Genomic DNA, 23,192 nt, shown 5'->3' with positions numbered 1-23,192 from the left:
ACCCGCTCTAACGAAAAAAAGTTTAGCTTTTACTTTTAATGGTCAGGATCCATGACAAAAATTTAAAACGTTTCTTATAAAACACATAAGAATTGGTCACGTGATATATTGTCGGTATCCCGACAAAAACTAATTTTGAGCACTTTATTTCACTGCTACTAATAATTGGCGGACTTTTTCGGGCAATGGCTCAAATGAAAGCTTGTAACTTTTCGACCCCCATCAAAATACCTTTTGAATTTTAAATCAAAATATTTGGGTAAAATCGGCCAAAAAACTGACATAGCATCTTTAATGTTTCACAACGCTATACAAAGTACAAAGTTCATTCAAAGTTCTCAACATTTTTAAAGCCAGAAATTATATTTACTTTCCCCCATTACCGTGAATACAGAATTCTGTATTAACAGCCGGCACTTTGTTTTAGTAAGCCGACAAGTTACCGGAAAAGGCAATGGCGTAAAAAGGTTATCTGAAGGGGGACAACAACTTTCGAGCACACGGATACTTCTTGATGTCCACCACCCACCTCAAACAGAAGAAGATCTACAAATATTATCAGTTACAATGATCATTCAAGTGATCTATACGAACACAATATTTTATTTCTTCATTGATTGTTACACTCTGGGGGGTTTCGTTCTAAAAGAAGTTCTGGCGTTAGCTACAAGCATGCCCCTCGTTCTGGAGTTTGTATATCACTTCACAAACGTCTATACTTACTGAAGTTTACTTACTATGCGGTTTCACAGTCTTTCTCGGTCATTGTAATTGCGTTTTTATTTTCATTTTGTCGGTTTAATTATTGTCAATAATGTAAAACTGAAACTTGGGGACGATTTTATACAGAGCGATTGATCCAAACTGTGTATCAATCTTACTGCAAATCAAAATGTGATGTCACAATACAAATCACTATGGCAGCCATGAAATCGAGCCCAGTTTGGAAGATGCATTAATTACATTGTTCAGCTGCATCAACTAAAATGTATTATGATTTTATGTATAGCTTGATGCAAATAAATTCTCTTGGAAACGGCAAAGCCCACTCCGGGCTAATTGTATTTTTTCCCCGCCTGCGGCCCCGACCGAAACTAATGTCTACTTGCGACATTGCGACGGAAATCCCACAGTCTGTCTCGAAATGTTGTTTTCGTCTACGATGTGAACAATAGAGGGCCTTATGATTGTAAAGAAATAGCGGGAAAGTGTGAGCGCGGGAAAGAAAATCGTTTTGACAAAAGATAATGTAAACGGTAAGCTTTGAATAAAAAAGTACACCACACGCAAAAAAAAAAAAAACGTTCGCTATTTCCTTGTTACTTTAGTAATTGCTGTTTTCCCATGGTTTATATCTGACAATTGCCTTTGGTTATAAGGCTTCTAAAATACAATGCAATTCTGTGCAATACAGTGTATTGTTCCAAATGGGAAATTCTTCAGCCTCCACTTAAAAAACACATAATAATAAACGCTGAACTAAAAAAGACAACAATTTAAAGAGAACGATTAAAAAAAAAAATTTAACAGTTAATCTGGAAACAAGTATATAGGGCCTTCTTTAGCATAAATCAAAACTAGTTGTTTTAACATTTAAAAATGTTTTTATGTTGCACAAAAACAATAACATCAGGACATGAACACATAGTCAAGTTGGAACCAAGAGATCCAAAGCTCACTATAGCTGCTCATGACAAGCTCATGGTCGCTAGGGGAAAACAAATCAAAACCTTTGTGTTCCGTTTTCAAGGAGGTGGGTGCTGTTTGGACGAATAATTTTGATTGTATTAGAATAAAAATACTTGCGCGGATCCAAGGGGTGGGTGTGTGGCTTGAAAGCAAACAAAGGGGAAAGGGGAGAGTGGAGCAACAGGAAAGGAATAAGAACAAAATGCTGACCAACTGTGCGTTTGTTATATTAAAGAGCTTGTCCCAACATTTTGCAACAACTGCTGATTTTCATTCGATATTTTCACCCCTGATTACCGAAAATCTGTTACCAGAAAAATACTTGAAAGCCACGTTCCGATAATTGTACGAGGGGAAAAAAAGACAACATCTCATTTTGAAAACTTAAGGGAAAACAGGTTACGTGTCAAATGCGATCTATAGTTTTAACCCAGTTAGAAATGTGTTTCTACATAAGTTATACGGAAGGGTGTTAGCGCATGGTATGTAGCAATGTAAGTTGTCTTCAACTTATTTCATTATCATTTTTATATTGTGCAGAAACCTCCTCCTGAGGGTAGGCATATCAATTGCGCATTGAACCACACCCCTCCCTAGTCTTAACTGTCTATGCTTTGTCTATGCTTTGTCTCAATCGGTACCCTTGCAGTTAAAGACAGTGGATACTTTAGGTAACTACTCATAAAAATATTTGTTAGCATAAAACCTTAATTGGTAACGAGTAATGACTAGAGGTTGATAGTATACAACATTGTGAGAAACGGCTCCCTCTGAAGTAATGTAGTTTTCGAGAAAGAAGTAAATTTTCCACGAATTTGATTCCGAGACCTCAGATTTAGAACTTGAGGTCTCGAAATCATTTTTTCTCAACTTCGACGACCGATTGAGTTCAAATTTTCACAAGGTTGCTATTTCATGCATATGTTGAGATACACCAAGTCCTTGACAATTAACAATAGTGTCCAGTGTCTTTAACTTTATACATCGATGCCGAGCACAAGGAACAAACTTTGTCGCGTATCAAACCTTTCAGTAGCTCCATGGCATAGCTCCATGAACCAACCAAACTGAACATGGGGTCTCACCATTTTCAAAAAAATATATATCCTCTACCCCGCCTGCACCCACACGTGGATTAGTAATAGGCTTACACAGGTTGAAGTCGTCCGTTACGGCCTGCTAAATACCGATTGTTATGTATGTTTATTTATGAATCGTTGTCCGGATCGACACGGATCAAACTTGGTCATGTCACCATGATACCGTTGAAACATGTGGGTATTGGCACGGACTATGGGTGTGTGCCCCCAGCCGGCTTGGCCTCTTACAAATGATCATGGACCTCGCCTGGATATTTGTACATGAATAAGTTGATGAATACCAATTACTTTGTAATTTCTCTGATATACTCCCTACAGACCATTCATATTATAGTAAATTTAAAAAGAAAAATTTTTTTTTTTCGAAATTGGTTTGACCAACCCATCCCAAAATGAATGGCTTCATAAGATATCATACACTGAAGAGCAAAGTAATGTCTCAATGAACCAGATTTACTTTAGATGAAAGGTTTCCAGCATCTGTAGTTTTCTCAATGAACCAGATTTTAAGATGAAAGGTCTCCACAGCATCTGTAGTTTTCTGTTGAAATCGAATGAATGAAAGCGACGATCCTGGCCAGCTGTGTATTTTTTCTTTTAAGACAAGTTTAGTATAAAAACTGACTTTGATTTCGGTTGTTTCTTTTGACCCTAACCACCACACTTTCGATTTTTTTTTTGACTAATGGTTCACGTTGAGTAACATATTCTGAAAAGTAGGGTAAATAAGCTGTTTAATCCCAAAGCCCCTTGACTGTTTTCTCATTCATTAGGCGACCAAGTCCCAATATCTTGGTACAGCTTACTGAGGAAACTTGCCTATACAACCGGTAAGCACCGGCAAGCACCGGTAAGCACCGGCTATGGTTTGTAAACAATACCGATTGCTCCTGTTGTGTTCATTGTTGTTGGTGTAACTTGTAACAAAGGAGCAGAGTTGCGTGAACATCACATGCACACATTATAACCGAGCAGCGACGGGGATGTTTTCACCTGCCATTCGCATGGTTTAGGCACGTGGTCTATTCCGGCACGAACTTTGGATGACTGTAAACCTCGAAGTGGGTTTTATATTATTCATTGTTTCCTCCAGAGGAAAAGGACAGCCCGTGAGGTCACGATTAAATACGTTTTTGAAATATGAACCAGTTTGGCAAAGGATTTGTTTTCGGCGATACACCCGTAGTGGACAACTGTGAAGTGCGCTGTGCTCTTGAACCATCTATGCTAAAACAAACCATTTTGTTCAAAATTGTGCAACAGGCTGATGTTGGAGGTTTTATTTCATCTTTCAGTCTAAATTATTTCATGTGTATGCTACTGTGGTTATTAAATTTTCAAAAAGTGCGTTTATCCGTACAACATGTTCTTTACATTATGCCTTCATACAGAATCTGTTGCATGCAGAAGCTTATGTCAAGGCTTGGCGTTACTTGTTATATATTATGTTTGCAAAACACCTGCATATTAACGCTTATTGACTGTAGAAGCTGTGCAACCTGCTTATAACGGTAACGGGATAAAGTTTATTTAAGCTTTGAATGAAGTGGTTTGAAAAACCCTTCACTGTACGCGTTAAAGGAACACGTTGCCTTGGATCGGACGAGTTGGTCTACAAAAAGCGTTTGTAACCGTTTGTTATAAAATGCATATGATTGGAAAGATGTTGTAAAAGCAGAATACAATGATCCACACAAATTTGCATCGAAATTGCGTGGTTTTCCTTTTACTGTGCGAACTAACACGGTCGGCCATTTATGGGAGTCAAAAATTTGACTCCCATAAATGGCCGACCGTGTTAGTCGACGAGGTAAAAGTAAAAACCGTGCAATTTCGAGGCATGTTTGTGTGAATCATTGTATTCTACTTTTACAACATCTTTCTAACCATATGCATTTTATAACAAACGGCTACAAACGCTTTTCAAAGACCAACTCGACCGATCCAAGGCAACGTGTTCCTTTAAACTGTTAGGCCTACCATGGACCTCCATGGGCCTACAAGCTTTTGATTTTTAGACCTGCATTACAAAAAAATTTATTGGTCAGTTACTAAGCGACGAGACATTGCTCCAATGATTCCATTTACAAATTTTAAGAAAACTGTTTGTGATATTACAGTTCTACATGTACGTTGTCGAGAAACCTAAAGATGCCCTAGGCCTAGTGGTTCAGCTTTTTTGTTTTAGAGCCATGTCTTGTAAATGTCCATGTGTGGTTTTGAATTTCACATTTTTTGTTCAAACATAGAAGACAAAACAAGCAAGCCGTCAAACAAAATGAGAATCACACATAATTGGTAACAACTTATTTTTATACAACTGGTAATTAATTACTGTGTGAAATTCAATTTCGATTATTAAATGCAAATCCAGATGTTGGCCGTGTTTCAGGAACGTTTTATCTTTCCAAATTCTTCTCTGGTGACTGAGTGCACTCTTAACAAATCAAGATTTAGTCAAAACGCCAGAATGTTGCAGCATTGTGTAAAACTGATTATCGTAGACTTATTGTTCATATAATTTTTCATTTTTTCCCTTCTTCTTCAAGTTTGATATAAACGTTCCAAAGGTGAAGTAGCCGGATAGTTGGCTAGCATGATCCGGGTACTGTAGTGCAATTCCGCAAGCAACTGGTTTGTGTCAACAATAACCCTTTGTGTTGTGGATCTCTAAACAGCACATGGGGGCGATTCCATGCGGGAACATCCCCTGAAAGCGTGCGACCAGACGAGTCCATTTTTGAAACAGGGAACCCAAACAATTTTTTTTAAACGAAATTCTTGAATGGTTGCTTTGAAAAAACATCCACAGGTTGCGAATTTGTTGTGTTGACTTCGAATATCTATTATCGATCCAAGATCAAGTTTGCGACCCCTCCCCCCCACTGCCAGCTATTTATCTGATACTATCCCCACCTTCAACAGAATGGAACTGCCACAAACTCGACAGCCTATTATGTGCGCGCGTTTTGAGACGCTATAAAAGTGGGGAGTTTGAGACTCCGGGCACATTTTTTTGGAAAGTTGGCTTTTTGGAGTTCATCTTCTCTACCAAGATGTCAGGTTCAATTGTAAGTACATGTTTTTGACAATATTGTATTTGAAATGGAGTTCTTATTAGTGTATTTATAATACTGGTCCTGTCTCTATTGATTAAACCTCATTGTTTGTTTTGGTAATAATATGCACACTATTGTGATGAATGTGAACACAGTATCGGAAAATTTGTCGTATCATGCCACCACTTGTTCACAAGTTTTTACAAAAAATATCAGCTCATTAGGGTAAAATATGTATTTTGTTTCATAATGAAAGAGTGGTGACCGGATACGGAAATCTTCCCCTTTTTATTGCGTCTGGAAGTGGGAGATGACATGTCTTGAAGATCGGTTCAAGGAGGAACCAGACAGCTAACTTGGCCAGCCTTATATGATTATAGTTCCCGCTTAAAACTTGTCAATATACATGTACACGAGTTTTCCAGAAATTCCATTTGCAGAAAAAGGCAACTTGTGTTTGAGGTGCCACCATGTGATGTAATAACAGGCCGTACAAGTTAATTTTTAATTACAACTTTTAATTGCCCACTTTTTATTTTATTTTACAAATGGCAATTTTTCTTAATGTTGTTTTCAAAATATTAAAATGATGAGGAGGGATAGATTGCCATTGTTTTATTCATTGAAACTCAAACATGACAAAATGTACGACACATTGCATGAGTGGAATCAAAGAGCCTACAACAGAATAAGTTTAACATAATACTTACATTGAAACTTCGTTGTAGGGTTGTAGTACATAGTTGGCACCTGTAGTTGAAGTTGATATTAAATCAAGAAAAAAACTACGAATGTTTTGTTCATACTATTTTATGCTATATTTATGTTGAACTATGCCACTTTTTGTCGCAATTTATTAGAATATGTTATATTTCATTTATATTCTTTCATCTACCGAGTTCAATTTATTATGTTGAAGACTATACATGGGGCATAATGTTAGGATGGCTTGTGGGGTTAAGGCATGGTGGTATAAAAACAATTGTTCGTCACTGGTTAAAAAAGCAAGTGTGTCATTATTTAGATTTCCCTCCATCACTTTCTATGTTGGACTTGACTGCCTACTTCCGGAAAACCGCACAATATTGCCCCCAGCATCTCCATTCAACAATGGAGGAAGAAACCTCCTTGGCTAGCTCAACCAGTATGTTGTTGTCCCCATCTGTTTTCCTTTTCTTACTTTGCTTACGGTATTATGTGGTTTAGGATCTCTGATCAGTCAACCGTGACTGTCTGTTATGCACACTTATAAACCCATAAAGGCCTTTTGTGTCTCAGCGATCACATGTAACCCACATGCCTTGCCAGTAGTCGGCAAGCAAAGTAGAATTATTTTCAGATACAATTTTATTGTGGGCCTCCAGGCCTGCTACTTTACCGAGGCAAAAAGACGATTGCCTCCCAGTCATTGCCTTAGTGCCCTTGAAATGATCCAGTCGAAATTTATAGTTTCCTCATAGATTGCCCTTAACCGAGGAGAAAATCATCCTTGGTGTCCTTGCCCTTTCAACAACAAAGCACACAGGCCTGGGCCTCGGGATCCATTGCTATACCAACACATTCATTTAAAACAAGTGGAAACAGCCTGCTTTTCTTGAAGGTTTTTGATTTGTGGCCTCAAGAAGCGATGTGTGACCATAGAGAACAAAATATATGTTCCAGACATCTATTGTTCAGACTCTATGAAATGAAAATCATATACCAGCAATAATTATGTACACAGTTGTCTAGTCAATACTATTGTGTACATTTATGATAATATTGACCAACACATTCGTTTAAAACAAGTGAAAGCAGCCTGCTTTTCTTGAAGGTTTTTGAAGGTTTTTGGTTTGTGTACTCAAGAAGCAATGTGTAACCATAGAGAACAAAATATATGTACCAGACATCTATTGTTCAGATTCTATCTAATGAAAAGCATATACAAGCAATAATTATGTACACAGTTGTCTAGTCAATACTATTGTGTACATTTATGATAATATTGATTAAATATCGTGCTGGGGTAACACATGTACATGCATTATTACATTTCCTCACGTTTACTTTACAAACAACATTTACTGTATAAATACTAAAATCCTTGAAGACACGAAGTTTTATGTAAAGCATGCCAGGTGGGATACCAACCCACGACCTCCACTTTTGATATTTTGAATAAAAACTAATAAGTCGTCCTTGAGATGTGGGCAACATCTATCTATGTACGTCAATAAGGAATTCAGAGGAAATCCACGGATATAGACTTTGATTCTGTTTGTGGAAACCCTCCTCACTCGAACTTTGTCCATGATTGTATTCCTAAGAGTTTTGGGGTGGAGTCAGGTGGAGTGTGTGCGTGCGTCTTTGTTCTTTGCAAGTTCTTGCCAAACATCACATCACTCGAACAATATTGAAGTTATATAGTCAATGAATAAAATAAATAACTGCTGCTACGCATGGCGTGTTAACTTTAATTGACCTTTTTTTTGCACCACACAAGGAGGTATAGTAAAACAATAAATTACAAACAGGCTAGTAAAAACAGCTTCAATTTTGACGACTTGCTGATATAGTGTTATTCTGAAAAATTATTCCAAAATGTGTTGACCATAACGTTCATTTTACATTCTGCGCACAGTTGGTTGCCACGGGTTTCTTTTCCACCTGAAGGCCTTTGTTCTTGTTTGCATTTGTGATGGTCTTATTGGTTGGAATAATAAATGCAAAGACCTGTCTGACATGCCACGTTCCCAGTGCACATACAGCGAAAATGAACACGGCTCATCGATATAACACAAGAGAGCCTGACTGCTTTGACCATCAAGCCTCGGTTTGGTTTCATTGAATGAGGGAAAAGAATTTAAAGTTATTATTATTTTTCGGAGATAATTTCGTAAGCATATATTATATCGAAGTGATTCATATATGTACGATTGTGTAAATCCACAAGTTAAACCTTTAAATGAGGGAACTACATTTTTACTAGGATGCCCTTAAGGAATCCATTAAACAACATTATTTAGGTAAAATGGAGGTTAAAATAACATGAATTTGCGGTTGAGCTGCACCCCTGCAGTGGAACCCATAAGTTGATTAACCGGCCCAGACTATACGTTTAAGGTCCTGGCAAAACATTATAAATGATGAATTCCCAATGGCTGAATTCCCAAATCAAGGGGGGTTGAGGTTCCCATCGGATGTTTTTTTCTTCTTCTTTCTTGTGGTTTAAACTGACGGAGAGTGTGGGTTCATTGCCGGGTCAAGTGAGTTGAAGTTAAGAGTAAATTTTTTATAATTTTAATGACTGGCAATTTATGAATGAACTAGAATAGTTGCATTTCGGTGTCCCTTTTCTTGGAAAAGTGACTTTGAAGAATCTTAGTACAGGCATTGAACCCTTGGTTTTTGTCCTTGGTGTCCCTTCAAAGGTTCCAATAGAGTTCAAGTTTTTCAAATGGAAGTGCCCTTTGCAAAATAAATATAATAATTCCAGGCATGTCAGATACTTAGAAAGAAAAAGTATAATTTGAAAACTTAATGTTCGTAGTTTAAAAAATGATTTACTTGTTGTTGATTTAATTGAATTATTTTTCATTTTGATTTTTACACGACTATAAACGCATAACAAACAGTCTGTAAAATTGATAACATTTGCAACCAGTTCTTCAATGTTGTATAAACTGAAATTAATGATGTATTATTTTCTTCACAAATATTAACAATTGTTTCACATGTGTCGTTGCAGATGGAAACGAGTCTTGTGTCGGATACCAAGCCCGTCGCTACCCTCGAGATCCAAGTAGACACCTCTGATATTGATGGAGTGAAAGAGACGTCAACGAACGCAGAGCGTGTTCCAGAGAAGGTGGTTAAGGGTGATTTGGAGAGTGTTTCCCCGGAGGATGATGATCCATGGGCCGCAATCATACCGGAGTTACGGGAGGAACAAAAATGGTCATGTAAGTATTAACACTACATTGCAACTGGCCGAGACTGCACATGAGCACCTTTTTCTCAAGCCCAAACAATCTTGTTCATGGGTTAATAGATGCCCGAAACAGGGACAGAGGGCATCCCCAATGTTTCAATACTTTAAACCTTTGTGCACAAAAGTACCACCCTGAAATGCTCTAAGGAATTTCTGAGACTCCAAGCAGACACGGAAACCGGAAACATGGGAGGTGTACACCATGCTCTGTGTTGAGCGCCACAAGTAGCCTAAGCCTAACCTGGTTACGACAGGCGACACTTAAAGTACTTCTAACAGAACATGGTTTTCCTTCCACATCTAACACTGAAAGTTCCTTCCTTGTGATCTCTCCATTTATATAAGGTTATTGGCTGAGAGTTTTATTGCTTCATAAATAAATGTCTTCATCTTTTCCTGCCTTTACAGCTCTTAACACCCAACAACGAGTCAGGTTCGTCTTCCTCCTCATCGTCAAGATCATCTTGCTAATCGTCTTCATGTACTTCTTCATCTGCTCCTTGGATTTCCTGAGCTCAGCTTTCCGCTTGCTTGGAGGACTCGCTGCTGGTGATGTACTCAACGACCATTTCCTGCTCAGTAATCCAGTATGTGGTCTCATGATGGGTGTTTTGGTGACTGTGCTAGTCCAGAGCTCTAGTACATCAACATCTATTGTGGTTGCCATGGTGTCTGCAGCCATCAGTAAGTTAACAAGTTATGATGTTTTCAATGAGTCCTCTTGGACGACAAAGTAACAGTTTGAACAGCTATTCCCCATCTTTTGCAGTGATTCTGGGTTTTCATTTGCTAGGCAAAAAAGAGAGATGTTTTTCTCATATCAATATCAGTTTTTTTCTTATTCTTTTAAATAAACAAATCTTTGCACATCTGATGAACAGGTTTGGAATTCTCCCTGATTGTGGAAACTTTGTTGCTATTATGTTGAATGTAATTCTAAATATTTCTCTGATTGTTGTACAACATCTCCCGTATTTTACAAAGAGCTAAAATTGAACTGCAAATCACTCATACTTGCTAAGTTAAGTGTGATATGTCACAACACAAATCACTATGGTAATAATGACAATTTGTCTGGCAATGAATTGCATTGCTTTATACAATGATGGTGAAATGAAGCTGTGGTATGTATTTGTTTCTCACCAACCTCTTCATCCTTCTCACACAGTCCCAGTCCGCCAGGCAATCCCAATCGTGATGGGCGCTAACATCGGTACCTCAGTCACCAACACCATCGTGGCTCTTGGGCAGGCAAAGGAACGTAATGAGTTTCGCCGGGCCTTCGGTGGTGCGACCGTCCATGACATGTTCAACTGGCTGACCGTCTTAATCTTCTTCCCTATTGAGATTATTACTCATTACTTGGAGCTGATGACAAATCGCATCTTGAGTGGTTTGGACCTCATGGAGCAGGATGTGGAAGTTGAGATCTTGAAGGCTGTTACGGGACCATTTACTAAACTCATCGTACAGGTCAGTTTTGTTTCTTGAAATTTTTGTGATTCCTTGGTTAGAAGAAATGAGGTTGAATTAGGATGGAGAACAGGGTTTCGAATTGGTCTTGGACCAAGACGTTACTATCTCATACTTGTAACGTAGCCGTGATAACCCGATAGAGGGAGCGCTTTACTTTGGTGAGTTTTTGGAGTGGGTTCATTTCGGTGTGAAGGACTTTCCTTTGGGATTTGTCTTGTCTATTTACAAGAATATTTATCCACAAAAACGAACTAACGATTCGTTTGTATTTATACTTTTCTGTCGACAGATTGACAAAAGTGTGATCACGAAGGTTGCTGAAGGAACTCTCAATATCTCGGACGCCAGACTCCTCAAAGTCTGCTCTACCAACTTAACAGAAACTTGTAAGTCCGAATTTTCTTGTTGTGTGCGTCAAATTTTGAACGTTTAATTTGGTTTTCACCAAGTGTTCGATAACGCACGTTAGCCCAGTCGATTCTGTAGAGTGAAAGAAGTAATGATCTTTACACTCACTTGAAACAATTCAGCCATAAAAAAACTGGTATTGAAATTGGGGGTGTTTGCTTTGATAATGGATCCGTGCAAGATTCGGGGCTAAATGACATCACAACACCTTTCACTTGTCGACTTGAAGTCATTCCAGTGAAGAAGTATGGCTTTCTAAAAAGTAGTTTCTTATGCCTATTGACACACAGTGTTTATGTACATTTCAATTTTTGTAAAACTGTCTTGGTTGTTGTTTTGTTACAGGTAAGTACAACCACATCTTTGCCAAGACTACGATGACAGATACAGAAGTTGGTCTCATCATGTTAGCTGCGGCTATTACCATCCTCTTCGTCTGTCTCTTTGCAATCGTCAAACTCCTTCACTCCATGCTTAAAGGAAGCATCGCCCTCCTTATCCAGAAGTTCATAAATGCTGACTTCCCAGGGTATCTGTCTTTCCTGACCGGCTACGTTGCGATCCTAATCGGTGCTGTAATGACTTTCATTGTTCAGAGCAGTTCTATCTTTACGTCCGCCATTACACCACTTGTAGGTATTGGAGTCATCAGTTTGGAGAGAATGTACCCACTGACCTTAGGCGCGAATATCGGTACCACTGCGACCGGTTTGATCGCAGCGTTAGCCACGTCAGGCGGATCGCTTCGCAATGCCCTCCAGATCGCCCTGTGTCATCTCTTCTTCAACATCTCCGGTATCCTAGTCTGGTATCCGCTCCCCTTCATGAGAAAGGTACCAGTAACTCTCGCGAAGATTCTCGGGAACACGACGGCTGATTACCGTTGGTTTGCTATGCTGTACCTTGTCACGATGTTCCTGATCATTCCGGCCATTGTTCTTGGTCTTTCCATTGCTGGGGTGGTGTACCTGCTAGCCATTGGCATACCGCTCTTCGTCTTCATCGTTGTCGTCTCAATCATTAACATTCTCCAGAGGAAGCTGCCTCGTGTTCTCCCTAAGAAACTCCACAACTGGGAGTTCTTGCCGTCTTGCCTGCATTCCTTAGATCCCCTGGACAGGCTCTTCAGTTGCTCTTTCATAAAGAGGAATCTTGCTAAGAAAAGGGGAAAAGAAGATTCTGCCCAAGGAGTTGACAATCATGCCTTTAATGGAGTCTAAGACAATTGAGCATTTCTAAAAAAGTTAAAGGAACACGTTGCCTTGGATCGGACGAGTTGGTCTTTGAAAAGTGTTTGGAACCGTTTGTTTTCAAATGCATGGTTAGATAGATTTTAAAAAAATAAAATATAATGATCCACACAAGTATCACTCGAAATTGCGTGGTTTTCCTTTTACAATTGAATTGAATTGAATTGAATTGACCTCGTCGACTAACACGGTCGGCCATTTATGGGAGTCAAATTTTTGACTCCCATAAATGACCGACCGTGTTATTTCGTAAAGTAAAAGGAAAACCACTCAATTTCGAAGCACATTTGTGTGGATCATTGTATTCTACTTTTACAACATCTTTCTAACCATATGCAAACGGTTACAAACGTTTTTTAAAGACCAACTCGACCGATGCAAGGCAACGTGTTCCTTTAAGTCTAGCAGGCATCTCTTCTAGTTTGCTATGGATCTAAATTCACAACACCTTGCAGCTGCCACATTTCCACTTTGTTAATACATGTAATGAAAAGTAAAATTCAGCAGATAAGGGCACACTATTCTGCTTAATAGCGGTGTTAAATGAAATATGTTTGTGGGCCCTGTGCTATTTAATTAGTAACATAAATGCCATGAATTTACTTTTATGATGAGTATTCTTTTTTTTTTTTAAGGAAAGTAACTAAAATATTGGGTCTGTGAAAGGTCAGTTGACTATAATGCAGCACAACTTTCAAAGTACAAAGTTTGAAAAATACAAAGTTTGAAAATACACAGACTGTAGCGGTAACATTTGCTATGTTACCTGAAGCATGTACAAATAATTCCCCCTTTCCTTGGTATATATTTTTCGATTGGAATTTACCTTTCTGAACGTGGATTTCATCAAAGTAAAAACGAACGGGCAAAAATTCAAAAGTTGAACTTATTTGATCGATGTCTGACTGAGAAGGTATTACGACTTGGGTTTACAGTGGATATATTTTATAATTTATGCCAGGGACAACTCGAATTCTGCGACTTTTAACATTAATTCAGTAAATGTAGAGCTTCTATTTTTCAAAAATCGCCCGGTCGTTTTTTTTGGCAACGAGCTTTACTTATGTTTCAGTTGTTGTATTGTATCTGGATCTAGTTTAATGTGACGTGTGTGTTTATATAATGGAATAATGTTTTTGTTATACTGATAGTTGTATACATCAATATTATATAATAATATATATTTATAGTTTTAAATTGGGATTTTTTTCTGCAGCTCCTTTTCATAATGAACAAGAAGAACCCCTGCAAATCCGAAAAACAACAACATGCCATTTATTGGCAATGAAAGAGTACAAAGCATATAGTTCTTCCTCTTCGACGAAGCTGTTCAAATGATGTACATGTAGTCACAATTTAAGCTTTATAATAGACCACGAAAAATACCTTTCATAAGCCTATTTTGTAAAGACCTATACATATACATGTACATTTTACTCACGATGTGTCTGCTCATTTATTATCATGAAGCAACATGAATGTTATTTACCGCATAGTGGCTTCGTCAAGTAGACAAAAATAAACTTGACAGGGTCACTGGAGCATGCGTTATGCTTTCGTAGTTGTTTAAAAACAATGCAGTAGTCTTATTTTAGAAATATATTTTCACAGGCATATTTTGAAAGGACCTACATAATATACTCATATGCCTGTTTATTCATATCCTTACTCTATGTTTATATGTAGCAACATGAATGTTGTTTACCGAGGAGGTTTTTTCAAGTTGACAAAAACAGACTTGACAGGGTCGTCGGAGCATTCAGTAAGCTGACAAAAAAACTTTGTAGGCGTTTATTGATAAAATTCGTATCATGGTCTCCCCACGTTATCGCATTAAGTCAAACCACTGAAATATTGTTTGGTCCATATATGCTTCAACCGCTATCAAGACCACGTGGTTGCACCCTACGGACATTGTCCGCTCAATTTGCGTTGTAAAATTAAACAGCCCTTTGGCGTTTACAATTTATATATTTCCTATGTAAATTGTTTTATTGTTCAATTCTAAAGATATTTTTTCAGAGCACTTTTTAATGTTACTTTGGTTGAATAAAAATAATGTTGTTTTAATATACATTTTACTAGTCCATAATTTGTGGTTGTTTTGGTCATGTAATCATTATTGTTTTAAGGGGACACAATTTACTGTTGTAAATCTTTCTACATGTTTAATTATGAGCTTTGTGGTTCTAAACAGAACCTGTGAAGAACAAACTCGACGTTTCATTTATAACAAAAGTATAAATGTATTAGAATTACTGACTTTGGAAGCCATACTCCCCCCCCCATGTGTCAACGATAGTCTAACAGTCAATAAAAGTATTTTCGTCCCTCGTGAATAATTTAGTCAAGAAGTTTGCAAAAGTTACAAAGCTAACGAATATTGACTTATCGTTTGTCACGTCTTCTATGTTGGTTCTACTATACGAAGCAATATGTGATGGCGAGGAAATCTAGCATGGAGTCAGGGAAATGTTTAATCGGGAAGATAATACATGTGCATGTATCATGATTTTGTGTTCTTTTTGTAACACAAAACACAATGCCCACAGATTTACATTAAACTTACAACGTTTGAGGATAATGGTAGTAGAAAGCGAACCTTAAAATATTACATGTACACAGTGTAGTTGCTGAGGTACTGTAGTTTTTGTGAAATGAGTAAAACAATGTCATGAAAATACGTGTCATAAAATAAGACGAAATTATTTTCATGACATTGTGTTACCATCAGTATCTTCAAACTGTGTAAAATTAATGTAAATCTGTGGACATTGTGGTTTTTTGTCTTACAAAAAAGTACCATAGACCCTTTAATAAATAGGGAAACATTTTCCAAAATCAGGATTTCTTTTCAAAATTTGTTCATCAGAACATGGACAGGTTTATTTTCATGGACTTTTTTGATGATTCGGTGACAGTTGGCAGCTTTTATAGTGTACTGTACATTTTGGCCTATGTAGATAAGGATAAAGGATATGTAGCTACACATCCTTTATCCTGCAATATTTAATTATCTTTCTCAAAACATGAAAGAGCGAAATTCCACTTGTGTATCATCAAAGGTAAAATTCCCTTATATACTGTACTCCCGTATCTCTGCCACACAAAACTAATAATGACACTATACGCCTCTCTTAATATTTATGCACGAGGTACGTCACAATGCTTACTCAAAACGAGGCGATGGGCGCAGCCACGGCAAGTGATTGGGAACGTGCGCCCATAGCCTCATTTTGGGTAAGAACTATGACGTCATGCATAAGTATTAAGAGAGGCGTATATTTCAGAACTTCATGGATTCATAGCAGCGCATTTATCTTTTTACAAAGCTGACTGTTTTAAGATACACATGAACTTAACCTGAGCTGTGCTTGTATGTGACTATGACGACGACATCACATTCATTCATTACAAACAACTTCCCCGCTTTCAAGTGAAAAGGTGCAGCCTGTGCCGAAAAACATACAGCCATGAATTAAAGTCCACAACGCAAAATCAACACAATCCAAATAATGTCTAGGCCTGTTGTCTAAATCAATATCAAAACCAATGTCGAAAAGGAAAAACAATTAAAAGGCTCTGACCACGTTGAAAAGTTTTGTGTAGAACCCAAACAATTTGTTTCGAAGTTACATTCGAAGTATCGTAAGTACGCAGACGACGTTTTAAAAAGGTGTAAAAGACGTCCTTGCAAACTAGTACAGAATGTTATTAATGCTTTCCTTCAAAGACACAATTTAACAGACAATTCGTTAGCTAAATGTTTGCCATTTACCAAACACATCAAGTTACTCGTTTTCAATAGATGTGGGCCCTTACCTGTATGACGGAATTAACAAAACATAATGTTTTGTTCGGTATATTCAATACGTCTGTATTAAAAAAAACCTCACAAATTATTACGTCGATTTCTTAAGTTAATTATTAAGTGAAGGAGACTAAAAATAGAAATACGTTGATGAGGAATGGAATTCAATTAATAGTAATTGAACAGGACAAAATACCTGTCGTTGATATGTTTAGGCCTCCAGGCATCATGCATGCTTAGAAGTTCTACCTTTGTGTTTTTGAAGTTGAACTTTGAATTGAAACTTTTGTCTTCAGTCTCGTAGAGAGATAAACCATAATAGAAATGCTTTATAATACCAGCATCATCCCTCATCGTCATTCAAAGAATTTTTAAAAAATTCTACTAGGCCCTATCTGTAATTTAAAAGTCTACGTATCTATTTTTGTATAGTCCTATTTACAAACATAATTTTCCTGTAGGGGCAAATACATTCCATTGCCAGTATGGTAGTCAAAAACAAAGATGGAATTCAGTAATGTGTTTGTGTTATTGAAAAGACGTCATGAGTGCATTTTCACAGTAAGAGATAGGTTTTTGCTATATTATGAATGACATGACGTTCCAAGTCGACATCTAAGTTTCAGTAAGAAGACTCGACAAGTAGACGTTTAAATCACAAAGTTGTCTTTCCGAGATAGAATCAGGTCAAGTCGACATATTGGTTTCAGTAGGTCGACTTGGCGTGATATAGGCCTACATGCTTGGATGATACTCTTGCAAATTGATCCAGACGCAGGAGCAATTGGTAAACTTTAAGCGTTTAGATTGGAAACAGGCAAGTTGAAATACAGAATTGTTCGTTTTTAGTTGCTGTGTTGTCAGACACCCCTTTTCGTACATCTTATTTACCCAGTACCCATTGTAACACCCCAAGCCCACCCCCCAAAAATGTGTCAATACTATCCATGCAAACTTTGCCAACTAAAATTTGCCATTGGGGCCCAAGCAAGTAGTGTGCAGTCGACTAAAAGCGCCATTTTGGCTGAGAAATTGATTTGTGAAGATAGACTATTTCAAACCACACCTGACATGATGTACAGTAATCACACAATCTACAGCACTTCATTTTCAAGCAAAGTTCACATATCGCAAACAACAACCATCGGGAACTTCTGCAAATGAATCACTATTTTTTACCATCATCAGCCTATTGAACATGCCGACCAAAACACTCGAACACTGCGCTTGAACACTGCTTGGCCGTTTGTTTCGTCCATACACATCGTATTTTTCTAAATAGCTCATTTCAGAGCTTGAAATTTATTTGCGACTATAGCGGCATCTTTGTACCAAATCTCTCCCTTAACACAGGGGACTGAGTGACTTATTGTTATGCCAAGGTCAAGCCGCACTGTGACAAATTAGGTAGAGAATAAACCATTCAAAAAGGAAATTTCTTGGAAATAATTTCAAAAGAATCAAAGAGACAAACAGGGGAGAGAAAACTCAGAGATACGGCGTTTTCAGACAGCAGTCGTACTGACAACTGCAAAATTCTTGAAAGCCACGTCTATTCAACAATGCACTTGACCTTACCGCCAAAGCGCCCGAGGGCGCCCAAAGGAAGTGCGTTGTCACTGGATGACGTCAAGATGACATCAGATATTTTCTACTTGGTTGTTTGTTGTTTATTATTTGATCAACATCATTATTTCCAGTCCAAAGAAATTCTGAATTCTGAATTTAAAAAAATGTAAAAAATAATTTACATTCATGTTTTGAGAATGGCCAATAATCAGGTAAGCCTACCGTTGACAAATCGTATTACAGTGACAAGTACTCTATGCATTTGAAAAGGTAAATTCGTTTCCATCGTCTAGTTTTTACGAAACACACCATCCAACCTTTTATTAACAAGTTTATCAAACTGAACATCGCGTTTTTAGTAAAAACAACGGACGAAGATATATTTTAATTGTTCATTTTTTTTCCTACACGTTCTAATTACTGAAATCGAAATCAGCAATGGTACTATAATGGGGGCGTCAAAGGCTATTTTGAATTGACTTTGAAAATAACTTTTGTTAACCAAAGCATACAGATCCTTGTCATTTGATTGGTGGAACACATGTCACGTGTCATCCTGTATTTACCCATCTGATGCTACGCTCCAAACAATATGGATAATTATTGTACCCTTTGCAGCGTCGCAAGTCCCCTATAGGCTAGATTGTCACGGCGACAAGGGGATTATTAATTTGAAGGCGATTATTTACAGAGTGTTTGGAAGATTTGTGTGTCTTATTTGTAAAAACAATTAATGACAAGGTCACAAATATGTATGGGTTATACAAAACAAGTATTTATTTCACTTCGAGTTTCAGATCATAATCACTCGGTGAAATAATTTCACTTGACCTCGCTTCGTGAAATGTATTTATTTCACTTCTTGATTGCATTCTGCAACAATGAAATAAAATGCTCTCATATTATTTTCATATTATTTTGAGCTGTGAATCAACGATTTGCTTGACTCATTTTGGAACGTTGTCAAAGGAATAGATATGCAGTAAACCACCAGCAAATACAGACTAAAACCGGTCCTGAACTATAAAAAAAAATGCGAGTGTCGCCGAATAACTTCATGTTGCGAGAATTCGGTGACTAGCATTTAGGGTGAAGTCTTGAGTTTGTACGTTTCAAAAAAAGAGTTTTTTGCATTGTTTTCCGGCAATGCCGACCAGGTGTAATGCTGCTGAATGCAGAAAACACTTTTTTGAAACGTACAAACTCACGACCTGGACCGTACATGTACTTTGCACGTGTGTTTACTCTACGCATCCAGGCAAAGTCTGCCTCGATTGACGTCGCAAAAGGGGTAGGCGGAGTCAGCCCCCAAAACAACTATATATATATTTTAAACATTTAAACCGTGACAAACAATTACTGTTCATGCACAAAATCACCAACAAACTGTTGTAATTATTATTACCTGGCAATTTAAACCCCATAAATTTTCCTCTTCAATACAATCAGCAGAACATACGGTCCGCCATTTTGTGGAGTCAAAACATTGGTTCTACAAAAAAGCGGATCGTGTTCTGTTATGAAATTACACAAAAATCGAACGACTTCAAAGGACGTCTTCTTTGAATCATTACATTCTTCTTCTGGAAAATCTTTCCAACCATTTTTCGTTTCATAACAGACGCTTTTTACAGCCCAAAGCGCCCAAACTGAAGGCAATGCGCCTCTTTAATTCACGTAACGAAGCTGAAGCCGAGGTGAAATGTACTCTCAGCCTTTTGTGCGTCCTTCCCTTTCCTCATGAAAATATTTTCAAATTTCCTTTTGTTCCTTTTGTTTGTTTCCGTAACCATCCTCATTGTTTACAATTATCGAACTGCGTAGGTCTCTGTCCCTGTTTCCATGGTAACTGGGTTTTTTTCGTCATAAACAAAATACACACACAAATTCTTGTCATTTACTCCGCGAAGACAATTTCAATGATTAAGAATTCCTGAACGGACTCCCGCTACTTAATTGGTTTCTGAATTTGAGATGTTAACAGTCGTATTACCTTGTCAATAATTTAGGTATCACATGATGAGGCATTGTTATGTACTCCGGGCCTAGGGTTTACTTTCCTTATAACAACAACAATCTTATTTCATTTTATTTTCATTTACGAACAGCCATGTTACACAAAATCATTCGGTATTTTGTTGTGAAAGGACTTTTGAGATTTGGTTCTGTGTGAGGCGGTGAGGGAGGCATCTCATGGAATGAGGAGACAATAACCTTTTGATTATCACATCAATGCCTCTTGTATTCGCCTGATTCTTGAAAAGGAAAACAATTCTTGGAGACAATGACAGAAAATTCTCTGCGGAGGGGAGCTATTCGGGAAATTCAGAGAGAAACTATAAATTCTCTGCTCCAAGCAACTGGGGAGAGTCGACTCTTTTTACTCCAACATCGTCGCTTTCAAGACGAGCTACCTCCACAGGAATTCATTCAATTTTCGTCTTTAATAAACAGCAACGTTATTAAGTTCACTTCATCTCACCTTAAAGATTAGCTCGCAGCTCTACGTCAGAACGTCTTGAAGTGCCTGGTTCGGTCGTCTCTCAACTATCTGCTCAGTCCACCGAATGTCTCACACTGCACTCTGAGGTTTCATCTATGAAGTTGCCGACTTCACAATTTCCCGCCATTTCCTGAGTATTTCCCGCCATCCAGTATTAGATACACTCGATACAGACAACATGCAGGCTCAGCAGGGGAACGATAGTGATGTAGCTAGCAGTATTCCACTCTTTTTGACGATATTTCTGACGGTTTTCACAGCCGTCGGAAACCTGATCGCGTTACTCGTACTGGGTCAAAGCAGACAGCTCAGGTCACCCGCCCATTTCCTAATGGCCAACCTCGCCGCCCTTGACTTCCTAACAGGGGGCGTGGTCATGACATTTACCATCGACCACGCCCTCAATGCAGAGACAATGAGCCCTGTGAATGATTACAATGCGGGTTGTCAGTTGGCTGGTTTTCTTCGTGTGTTGTCAATCTCTGGATCATCTTTCACCTTGGTGGCACTGAGCTACGAGCGTTACGTCGCCATTACTTATCCACTCAAACACAATCATATGATCACGACTCAAACAGCCGCAGTGTACTCAATCACTATCTGGATTTTAGCCGCCTTCATTGCAGTCATGCCCTTTTGGGGAGTTGGGAAATACAAATTTTCTGGTCACCAGCTGATCTGCTGGCCACAAGGGGTCAATGGAGACGCATTCGTCATTATGTTCCTTTCGTCCGCCTTCGCGGCTACTTTCCTCACTATGATTCTGATGTATATTCTAATAATGAAGGCCGTTCGTAGACACCGGAGTATTATTCACGCCCTCGTGCTACGCATTGCGCAAGGATTCACGGGCAAAAAGGTGGAGAAGTTTCGAGCAACTCGAACCATCACCCTCGTTCTCGGTGTGTTCTTCATTTCCTGGATCCCCTTCACTTTTACCCAAATCTCATCGATTCTCGCGAGTGATACGAGACTTGAAGGCATGCGGAAGATCCTCGCACCGTTCCTGTACGTCAACTGCGCCAGTAACCCGTGGATCTATTGTGGATTGAACGCAACTTTCCGCTCTGCATTTAAGAAAAAGCTCCGTGATTTTTTACAGTTCGTTCGACGAGTGGTCGCTGCGCTGTTTTACACCCCTAACCCGCCGGCAATAATGCCCGAACACCCGCGGGTAGTCTATGACGGTACTGAGCAGAACACACATTACGTTCCCAACATAAGATTTGTGATCGTTCAACCCAGTACCACCGGTCACCTGACTTAAATTTCCAATATGCAATGAACAGAACTCAGTTTTAACATGCACAAAGCAGCAACAAGCCACAGAGTGCAGCAACAAGCCACAGAGTGCAGCAACAAGCCACAGAGTGCAGCATTCTCCTGAAGACATCAGAGCATACTGATCGAAACGTCGAGTCGTTAACTACTGGTGTCGCATGCATTATTGTCCTCTATGCAATACTATCCGGAAAACATTATTGCGTATGCAATTATGTCCGCCGGGCGGTTTTGCATATGCAATTGTGTCCGCCCGTATGCTGCTGCATAATGCAATTGTGTCCGCCCTGACACATTTGCATATGCAGTTGTGTCCGCCCCCGTGTAAAACCGTCCTTGCAGTAAATTAAACTCCCTTGGCATGGTCGACAGAACCTATTCGCCTTTTTTTTACAAGCTAAATGCATGTCATGAATAACATGGGAAATGTTCGGCCGTTGGGTATTCGCTGCAATCATAAAACACGTGAATATTCATGCTGCATATACGTAGGTTCAGTGCATGCACGCTCGCTTACGCGCGCACATACATGCACAGTTATGTACATGTTAACCGGACGGTTTTTGCAACGCCCCGGCCACGATTGCATATGCAAAAGTGTCCGGAGCGGACAGTATTGCGTGGCGGACACAATTGCATCTGACACCGGTTCTTTTCAGAATAAACACTACTCAAAAAGCGATATTCATCACACGGTGTTACCGCAAACCTTCTTGGTTTATTGTGCAAAGTTTCAAACCATACTTATGTAAGGCAGGCCTTTTGGCAATTTTATAAGACCAGTATCCCACTTGGTGTATTCCAATAAGCGTAAAATACAAAAAAATTGGGGTTTAATGATTATCAAAGGTGCGAGAAAAAAACAAAGAAAAAACACAATCGTTGCTTATAATAATTATTCTATGCTTTTAGATGCCTGAGAAAAGCTTCATGCCCGAAGACTTTCTCATTTAAAATCACCTCATCTTCTACAACTACATTGCTTCAAACTGGTGTGGTTTCTAACAATGTTTTACAATACCAGCTTTTTATGGACATTAATTGTTTGAGAATTTACCAAAAGTATACGCCCCCTA

General features: G+C 38.5%; 2 protein-coding genes across 2 annotated transcripts; both read left to right on the top strand.

Annotated features, from left to right (window-relative positions):
- Positions 1-5,773: 5,773 nt before the first annotated feature.
- On the top strand, positions 5,774-13,612 carry LOC139942108 (sodium-dependent phosphate transport protein 2B-like). The gene is made up of 6 exons (XM_071938808.1): positions 5,774-5,860; positions 9,576-9,789; positions 10,227-10,502; positions 10,987-11,291; positions 11,584-11,680; positions 12,048-13,612. The coding sequence occupies exons 1-6, from the start codon at positions 5,846-5,848 to the stop codon at positions 12,920-12,922; spliced, it is 1,782 nt and encodes a 593-aa protein (XP_071794909.1). The 5' UTR covers positions 5,774-5,845; the 3' UTR covers positions 12,923-13,612.
- Positions 13,613-21,013: 7,401 nt separating this feature from the next.
- On the top strand, positions 21,014-22,102 carry LOC139941767 (beta-3 adrenergic receptor-like). The gene has a single exon (XM_071938381.1). The coding sequence runs from the start codon at positions 21,014-21,016 to the stop codon at positions 22,100-22,102; it is 1,089 nt and encodes a 362-aa protein (XP_071794482.1).
- The last annotated feature ends 1,090 nt before the right edge of the window (positions 22,103-23,192 follow it).

Source organism: Asterias amurensis, chromosome 9 (assembly GCF_032118995.1).
Source record: "Asterias amurensis chromosome 9, ASM3211899v1".
Taxonomy (NCBI): Eukaryota; Metazoa; Echinodermata; class Asteroidea; order Forcipulatida; family Asteriidae; genus Asterias; species Asterias amurensis.
Note: the sequence above shows the minus strand (reverse complement) of the source record. Positions and strands in the feature narration are given on the sequence as shown.

Excerpts from the sequence above, each read along its gene's own strand:
- LOC139941767 (XM_071938381.1), top strand. The coding sequence starts at position 21,014 with ATGCAGGCTCAGCAGGGGAACGATAGTGATGTAGCTAGCAGTATTCCA.
- LOC139942108 (XM_071938808.1), top strand. Across the intron at positions 11,292-11,583 it reads TTACTAAACTCATCGTACAG|ATTGACAAAAGTGTGATCAC; the intron begins GTCAGTTTTGTT and ends TTCTGTCGACAG. Across the intron at positions 11,681-12,047 it reads TACCAACTTAACAGAAACTT|GTAAGTACAACCACATCTTT; the intron begins GTAAGTCCGAAT and ends GTTTTGTTACAG.